General features: G+C 34.3%; 1 protein-coding gene across 1 annotated transcript; it reads left to right on the top strand.

Annotated features, from left to right (window-relative positions):
* Positions 1-3,061: 3,061 nt before the first annotated feature.
* LOC111413933 (cuticle protein 7-like) lies at positions 3,062-9,806 on the top strand. Its single transcript, XM_023045077.2, has 4 exons — positions 3,062-3,149; positions 3,207-3,296; positions 3,356-3,689; positions 9,641-9,806. The coding sequence occupies exons 1-4, from the start codon at positions 3,138-3,140 to the stop codon at positions 9,730-9,732; spliced, it is 528 nt and encodes a 175-aa protein (XP_022900845.2). The 5' UTR covers positions 3,062-3,137; the 3' UTR covers positions 9,733-9,806.

Genomic DNA, 9,806 nt, shown 5'->3' with positions numbered 1-9,806 from the left:
AAATAAAAATAAATAAATAATCCGTGTGACGATAGCAACAAACTGTGTATTTAACCAAATGACAATTACAACTGACAACACAAGCAATGTTAACCATGTATTTTCTCGTATTAAATCCTAACCTCAAATTGTTTAATTTATACCCACGCACTAAATAAAAAGTTATTTTCACTAAACTTGTTGAGATTGCAACATAATTATTCATAATGATACCTATGTGAAGTTAGCCCCCAATTAAACAGAATTTTACATGTATAGTATTTTAATTATAACATGAGAACCAGTGAACCGATTTCGATAAACAATGTCTCATTCGAAAGGTTAATCCTTGGCCAATACGAAAGTGGAAATGCCCGATTGACGATAGCAACAAACCTTCCAACAACAAACTTTTATCCGCAATTTCCTATCTATTTTATTAGCTGATATCTTTCGTATTATTAGATATAGCAGAACACTAAATGCACCATATGAAAGCTTGAGTCTTTCTTTATGAAATCGTCGGTCCTCGTTTGCCGATATGTTAATATTAAAATCAATAAAAGATGAAGAACACCGCTCTGTACGTAAAATAGCTTAATATTACCAAACTTCAAGCTCTTGTGCAATTGTTATCAAACCGAATTTTAAAAAACTGTGTTCACAATCAGAAAGAACGCTTCTTCAAATATCTTAATCCGGGTTTTTGTCGGTCAATATCTATTAGCATCATGGTTAAATCACTTTTAATATACATCTCTATATACAGAAACGTTTAATTGCTCTACCTCTAAACAACTTTCTTATTTGATATGAGGAAAACTATAGAAGTATATCATGAAGTTATAGACTTACACAAGGACGTTTTTGGTCAAAAAATTACCAAATTCACACGTTTTAGCTACTTTTAAACATTGTTGGGATCAATAACTTTCTTATATCACCAGGAAACAACTCTATAACCAAGCAGCGATAGCTACTTATCTACTCTATATATAGATACAAATAGATTTTTAGAATCTATTTGTATCTTATATTCTATTCAATTTCTTTTTTCGAATCTATCTTTGCTCCTATCTGGCGACGCTCTTGTACATAGTTAATAGACACACAGTCTATGTAACAACAGGCACTTAATCATTATGACCTATGCGAAGTTAGCTCCAAATTTTTCTAGCTCCCAATTAGATAGGATTTTACATGTATAGTATTTTGATTATAACAAGAAAACCAGTCAACCGATTTCGATAATCAAAATCTCATTCGAAAGCTTAATCTTTGGCCAATACGAAAGTGGAAATGCCCGACTCGAAATCTCTCGTACGCACATAATTACTAAATTTTGAAATCGGGCATTTCCACCTTCGCATTCATTGCAGATCATACTTTCGACCGAGATTTTGATGACTAAAATTGGTCAATTAGTTACGAAGATAATTGATGTGTTTAATTAATTCGTTTGTTGTGTTTTAATCAAAATCCTTAAATATTTCGAATCGGGCATTTCGACAACAGCATTCAGCCAGACACAAACTTTCGATTGAGATATAAAACATTAAAATCCGTCAAACTGTTCTTTAAACTTCAAACTGTTCTTTTCTGTTTTTTAAAATTCGGTTTGATAACAATTGCACAAGGGCTTGAAGTTTGGTAATATTAAGCTATTTTACGTACAGAGCGGTGTTCTTCATCTTTTATTGATTTTAATATTAACATATCGGCAAACGAGGACCGACGATTTCATAAAGAAAGACTCAAGCTTTCATATGGTGCATTTAGTGTTCTGCTATATCTAATAATACGAAAGATATCAGCTAATAAAATAGATAGGAAATTGCGGATAAAAGTTTGTTGTTGGAAGGTTTGTTGCTATCGTCAATCGGGCATTTCCACTTTCGTATTGGCCAAGGATTAAGCTTTCGAATGAGACATTGTTTATCGAAATCGGTTCACTGGTTCTCATGTTATAATTAAAATACTATACATGTAAAATTCTGTTTAATTGGGGGCTAACTTCACGTAGGTATCATTATGAATAATTATGTTGCAATCTCAACAAGTTTAGTGAAAATAACTTTTTATTTTGTGCGTGGGTAAATAAATTAAACAATTTGAGGTTAGGATTTAATACGAGAAAATACATGGTTAACATTGCTTGTGTTGTCAGTTGTAATTGTCATTTGGTAGGGTTAAATACACAGTTTGTTGCTATCGTCACACGGATTATTTATTTATTTTTATTTTGTAAGCATGTCTTTTTTAATAACTATTTTAATTTAACTAAACTACTATTAAATAACCTACTATACTTATTTATCATTTATATTTACAACATAAAGATATTTCAGCTTTCAGTCATTTGACAGATCAATTGATACACAATGTATTAACACAAAGTCTATTAATACACATTTGGTAGAAACAATTCTATCTAACGACATTTAATTGTCGTTCTGCATCGATAGCCTAAGAAACAAGGTTTTCATCCGAAAATATGTTGTAATCTCAACAAGTTTAGTGAAAATAACTTTTTATTTTGTGCGTGAGTATAAATTAAACAATTTCAGGTTAGGATTTAATACGAAAATGCAATTTTAACATTGCTTTGAACTTCCAAAAAGAAACGTCAAATCGCAACTTTAAAGTGATTTTTCGGTAAGTACTACACTTTTCCGCACTTTTTTTATCATTTACGCCTCTTTTGACTCATTTCCTATCGATTAAAAAAAAATCATCGATTTTTAAGAGAGACTCCTAATCTTGGTAATGCATATCCTAAAAGTATGTTTGAATCAGCCGAAAGATTTTGCATTCTAGTCGAGTTCATGTTTGTACTAATAAACACATTACTCGGTATCTGCTTTGTAATCGCCTTTCTCAGTTCATGATACTTCTTCACTAAATGTTATAAAGTTTCCTCATCGTTTGTGATTGAATTAATTTTTTTTAATTACTCTTTTTGATGTCATTTTTTAAAGAGTTTTGTTTTTACGTCCTTGACGAAGAATTGTGGGTGAAAAATTTCGAAATTTCTTTGGGAGTTCATCAAACAATGGCACATTGTCATACGAAACTTTCGTATAAAAACCAAACGAGCCAGTTCTTTCGCCTTAGTAATTCACCACATTTTCAGCTTTCATTATAACTAAAATTTAACCATGTTTCTAGAGGTACTTAAATCATCATGTAATTTTATTGAAATTATCTTCACAATATCTTAATTTTAGCTTATATTTACAACGATAATATCGTGTGGTTTCGCCTATCCGGGTTATGCAGAAAACGAAATATCAAATCACCACGATATAGATTACCACGTAAGTAATTTAATAATTAATCTTTTTAATTAATTAAATTATTTTTTTTAAATTCTAAGTCTCATCCAAGATATGCTTTTAAATACGGAGTAGCAGATCCCCACACAGGCGATGTTAAAAGTCAACAGGAAACTAGAGAAGGTGGAGTTGTTAAAGGACAATATTCTCTTTTAGAACCAGATGGTTCTGTTCGAACCGTCGATTATACAGCGGATCCTGTAAATGGTTTTAACGCTGTTGTTTCGAAAAGTGGACCAACTGTTCATCATCATCACCAGGAACCGATTCATGTTCAAGAAGTAGTTCCTGCTATTGTTCGAAAGGTGGCACCTATCGCAATTGAGCACGTTTTTCCAAAAGAAGTAAAAGTTCATGCGGTGTTTCCATCAATAAGTAAGTAATCTAAAAAAATAATTTTCCAGAAATTAATCTAAACATAAATAACAAAATAAATTGATTTAAAACATTAATATAAACTTCGAAATTTAATAAATATTTGTGCGTAAGGCTAATAAAAAAATATAAAATTAATGTTTTAACACTTTCGATTTTATGGTTTCTCAAATCCGGGATAGTTTATTTATTGCCATGAGTGTATTTTAATTGAGGCTTAACGCAAAAACCGCTTATTATGCGTATTATACACACGGATTTTGAAAAGGATGATTGTTACATAACGTTTCACATTCCAATTTTTATTATTTTTATTTAAATTTTCGTTTCTACAAAACAAATCTTTCTCAATTTCAATTCTTATTCCTAGACTTATTGATTCCAATACGTTTTTTTTTATACCTACATAAATGGGTTAAGAATTATTTCGTAATGTCGAGTCGTTTCTACCTTTTCTTTTAAACTGTCTACCATTGAAATCCATTTACAGTCAGAGGAACTGACCAAACTGAGCCAAATTGGGTTTCGCTTACTGTGTTCTTTAATTTTAATTTTGCAAAGATATCGTACCGGGTCCAATTATTTCTGACATTTGTAAATCTGGTCGAATCTACCTTCGGGACGTCGTTTACATGTGTACGTAACAGGCTCGTTAGTTTTCAAAATCAAGAAAGCAAACGTGATATACTTAAAAAAAAAATAATTAGGTTGTGGTATAGGAATACATTGCGATAATTAAATGAATTTATTAGTTGTTAATGGTAAAACACGGGATTTGGACATATTACAGAAAAACTTTTAGCACAAAATTTTATTTTTAACAATATTGCTGTCTTTCACTTTTGCTCTCAGATGTATAAATATAGCAGAAGAACTCGGGTGGAACTAAGGTTTTAATTAGTTTCTCAATCTCTTCCTATCAGCCTTCTCTCCAGCACCTGCCTCCAGTTCATCATCTACTCCCTCAACTCATTATACTCCACCAGCAGATGATCTATAGATTTTCAGCTCTCCCCATATAGTCTGCACCCCTCTCCTCATCCTCCTTCCAATAGTGTACTGTTACTTTACTGTTACCTTACTGTTATGGTTGATGTTATTTTAAAAGAGCAAGTACAGAGACGATTGAGAACAAGCAATGCAGAAAATACTTTCGTTTATGTCCAAAAAGTAGTAACTGACATCTGCAGCTAGGTTCTAAGAAAATACACTGTTGGAAATAATTCACGAGCACACCCTATATAATCTGAACGCGTGAAGATAAATCCATAATATTTGCGGGGCACGAAGGTTTACTGTAGACGAGTTTATTCAGGGAGTTTCGAGTTGTTCCGTCGCGGCATTGTTGACTGAGCCGTCTTTCCAAGTGGAACATTCCGTCGCTATGGAGACCGAAGTGGATGGAAAATACCAGTCGTTTTTAGTGTGGTGTGATGGACCACGTTGTTATCGTACTCTGTGCGCAATGGATAGGCGATCGCGTTACTTAAGCGAGTTTGAGCGAGGAATGTTTGTGGGTATGCACATTGAGGGTGTATCGTTCTGTGAAATTGCGCGTCCTCTCGAGCGGTCGTTATCGGCAGTGCAACGGGCATGGCGAGAATGGTCTGAGGTAGGACATAGGTACCTTCAGCCGCGTTCCCAACACACGAGGATCGCACTCTTGTGCTCAGCGCTTTAGCGTCGTGTGTGTCCTCCTCAAGGTAACTTTGAGCTGTTTGGCCACCGGCAGGGGAAGGCGCACTCACTACGCGAACTGTACTGCGGTGTTTGGTAGATAGTGATCTGATAGTAACTGCGCGCGCGTCGTGCGATACAGCGGATTCCAGTAACACCCGAGCACCGCAGCATACGTCACGTGTGGGTCGATACTAGGCATTAGTAGGTTGCCGAGTAGAGGGACATTTTGTTTTCCGACGAATCAAGATTCGAATTGAGCACCGGTGATGCGCGAATTTTAGTTCATCGGAGCCGTGGTGATCGTCTATTCGAGCAGTGTGTGCAAGAACACCCTATCCACCGACAACCGAACATTATGGTATGGGATGCGATTACATATGGTGGACGTACACGTCTGCTGCCTGTATAACAGACCATGACGGGTCAACGATACGTAGATGAGGTGCTACGGTCCGTTGTGCTTCCCTACGTTCGGCGGCTCCCAGGTCTGCTATACATGCACGACAATCTACGACAGCACATCGGGCGTGTTGTACAGACCTTTGTGGAAGAGCACCGTATACGAATGCTTCCATGGCTAGCTCGGTTTCCGTATCTGAATCCGATCGAACATGTTTGGGACATGACTGGTCGAAGACTTCTACGTTATCCGGCTTCCTCCGGCTAACGTTGAGGAGCTATGGAGACGAGTTGAGGTGGCATGGTTGGCCATCCCTCTCGCTACAATACAGCGACTTATAGACTCCATGCCACGTCGTGTAGCGATGGTACGCGAAGCTCACGGGGGATACTCTCGCTATTGATGTTTCTCCTCCCAGCAGAGTTGTGCCGCTCTCCATGTGAGAGTAAGTTACACTACTTTAGTACTACTTCCATACCAAATTTTATTGCGCTAGACACACGCGTTCAGGTTATACAGGGTGTGCTCGTGAATTATTTCCAACAGTGTAAAAACGTTGATGCGTTACAGAAATATTATGGTGTCTCTATTTTTAGTTGGTAAAAACATCATTGTCAAAAATTGTACGATCTAAGAAGAATTCTTAGGATTTCAAACTAAAATTTCTTTAGTTCAGGAAAATCCAAATTGTTTCAGAAAATAAAGCATTCGCATATTTACATACTAAAGAATTTTATTTTATACAAAACCTTTGTGAAGAGGACTGATTTTTTCAGCAGTAGCTTATTTCGGCCAAACAAGTTTTGAGATGTAACTCAGGTTTACGATAACTGAGTGTTCATCAAGAAAAGATGCAAATGATCAATTTTGCAATGATGTCTTACATAGTTTCGCATAAATTCCAAGAAAATTTGCTTTATCTTTTTCCGATAAGTAATAATTAAAAATTTTTAGCCTCTGACGTCCATGTATGGATTTGTTATGAACTTCCACATATTAAGTTTTATTGGCTTCTATTGCTAAATAAAATTTAATAGCTTTGGTGAAAGTTAAATTTGAGTTCTTCTTGTTTTTCGTATTCTATTGATTTTATGGTTTTAGACTAAATGTAAAACTGTTGTGTAACTATTGGGACATTGGAAGAAAATGGTATAAATTACATTATGCAGCAAAAAAAAGTTATTTTCACTGAGTTCATATAGAAAAGCGTTTATTTATTTAAAAACTATAGCTATATTTACATCAAAGTCTGGAAAGTTATTTTTGGCAGGCGAGGAACACTCGGCACATGGACTCGTACCTTCAAGTTCCGAGCTTAATAAGTCAACTTTATAGTATTACTTTAGCCGTGCGTCATCAGACGCTAAAGCCGATACTTTCTAGTTGTAGGTCTAGTGTTAGTTCTAGTTTTACACTAACACTGTCACTGTGTTAAGAGTCGTCCGCCTGTTAACACGGCTAAACCCAGTGATGGGCGCTGGGTAAATACCCGGCAGGTAGGTATTTCTAAAATGGGTATTTACCCCGGCCCAGAGTAAATACCCAAACAGTGGGTATAAAGTATATATATAAGAATACCCACTGTATACCAGTAAAAATATATCAGATTCAAAAAAAAATGAAGAGGAAGATGATGAGGACGTTGAAGACGAGGAATTGTCAACAATCAAAGACGTATTATTATTAGACAAATCTGTCGTAATTTAGATTAGATCAAGTTATTATGATTATTGTCATCAAACACCCTCTGCGTCCAATGTTGGACATAGACCTCCCCTATTCTATTCCATTCGATTGCATTCTGTGCTGTCTGAATCCAATTGTTGGTCATTCTTTTGATCACTCGCGGTCTCCACTCAAGCAACCTTTTTGTCCACTGCTCATTCTTCATTCGCTCGACATGACCAGTTTCACTTAAGCTTTGTCATAATGTTGACCACATCATTTACGCCACTTCTTCTTCATAGGTATTCATTTCGTATGTAGTCCCTCAGAGTTAGACCCAGGATCGACCTCTCCATTTATCTTTGCGCTACCTTGGACCCTCCTGGCAGTGGCTACCGTTAATGTTAAAGTTTCGGAGCCTTATGTCATAACCGGAAACACGCATTGATTGAAAGCCTTTTCTCTTGAAGATGTCTCTAAGTTTCCTGTAGGCTGTCCATACGAGTGTGATCCTTCTGTTTAGTTCGCTTGTTTGATTATCTCTCGATAAACGAACCTCATAGCCAAGATATTCATAACTGTCAACCCTCTCAATCTCATTATTTGTTGATGTTAGAGTTGGAAACAAGATTTATCATAAATTTTGATTTCTCCTCATTGATATTTAACCCGACTCTTGCACACATCTCCTTAAGTCGTTCAAAATTAGTTTGATCTCTCCAAGGCTATTTGATATAAAAACTATATCGTCCCCGTAGCGCAAATTACTTAAACATTTGCAATCAATGTTTATGTCTTTTTGGGTACAATCCAGTTGTTTAAATGCACTCTGAGGACTGTGAGGAACAATTTGGGTTTAACAGTGTCTCGCCTTGTTTTACTCACAATCAGTATTTTACTACTTTTACTCTCTTCAGTACTTTTATGCAATTTTACCGTCATTGTAGTATTCTTGTAGATGTTATAAATAAGTTTGGTATATCGATAATCGACTCTGCATTCTTGAAGTGCTTGCCAAATTGCCATCAACTCAATTTAAATTAAATTTTATAAATACCTCTAAATACCCATCTTGAGTAAATACCCCCAGGTATATATCCAGGAAATTTACCCTTGAAAATAAATACCCGGGTATTTAACAACACTGGCTAAACCAGAATGTTTCTAGTTCTAGGTCTACTGCTAGTGTTGGTTCTAGTTTTAGTTGCTATTCAGCGCTAGATTGTTGTATATTTTTGTTAAGCTATAATATGTCGAGGTTTTACTATAACATCAAATGATATTGACATGTTGCATTTTATGTGGGGCAAAGTAAGTAGGTGGTTTCTATAAAAATATATTCTTGTATATTGCATCTTAAGTGAAATTCACCGTATGAGAAATTCAATGATATGTTTTTCTGTATTAATTACTTTAGATTTGAATAAGAATAAATAATACTTTTATAAATTTATCTGTTAAGTTTATCGCTGCAAAAAGAATGTATGGGAAAATATAAAGTTTAATGTAATTAATGAAAGTGTATTTCCCACAAAATTGATGAAAGTACAAAGTAATGAGTTCCTGTAATTTCATTGTATTACGGTTAGTAATTTAATAATAATAATAATAAACGGAACTAATAGATACTTGGTTTAATGAATTTATTAACAAAAAATTTCTTTCGTTTTTATTTAAGACATTATGTAAAAAATATTTCATTTTATTCAAAATTTCATTTCCTTTCCTTTTTAAATTGAAATTCATCTCACAAATTAACAAGTAGCACGGGTATTTTCTTCACTCTTTGACACGAATAGATTACAATCGTTTGATGCAAGAATTTATTTAACATGTAACCCGAACAATTTCACTTTTATCCTTTTAAAGACTCACACCTTTGTTCTACAAACTACAACTTGTTTTTTTTTTTTTAATTTGAACTTTGATTCGCTTTTAAAATGAAAAATGACTATAACCAAAATAAAATTTTTTTTCCGTTCTAAAATGTCAGCTACTGCACATTATTTTAAAGTGGTGTTCCAAATAATCAGGAACAAATAATTTCTAAAAGGTTAGTTGCTTTTTAAATGGTTTAAGATTTTTTTTTAAACTGGTTCAACAAATTCAAGATTTTTTTTTAATTTAACCTTTTCGGTTAAAAAAGAAAACTTTTTAAATCAAATAACTTCTTTTATTATAATAATTTTTTTTATTAATCTTTTAGGCGGATATGATAAGGCGTATTTCTCGGATTACGATGGTGGAGTTTATTCGACTGCAATCCCGGATCTTCACGGTTACTTTGAACATTATTGATTATTAAAAGAGGAGAAATGTCAAGAACGAAGTAGTAATTTAATTTCTAGTAATTTTTCAGTTATAAACTGCGT

This window comes from Onthophagus taurus, chromosome 6 (assembly GCF_036711975.1).
Source record: "Onthophagus taurus isolate NC chromosome 6, IU_Otau_3.0, whole genome shotgun sequence".
Classification (NCBI taxonomy): domain Eukaryota; kingdom Metazoa; phylum Arthropoda; class Insecta; order Coleoptera; family Scarabaeidae; genus Onthophagus; species Onthophagus taurus.
The sequence above is the reverse complement of the archived record's forward strand: the minus strand, read 5'-3'. Positions and strand labels throughout refer to the sequence as shown.

Bases quoted from the DNA above. Each gene is read 5' to 3' on its own strand.
- LOC111413933 (XM_023045077.2), top strand. The intron at 3,297-3,355 runs GTAAGTAATTTA...TTAAATTCTAAG, and splicing joins ACCACGATATAGATTACCAC to TCTCATCCAAGATATGCTTT. The intron at 3,690-9,640 runs GTAAGTAATCTA...TTAATCTTTTAG, and splicing joins TGCGGTGTTTCCATCAATAA to GCGGATATGATAAGGCGTAT.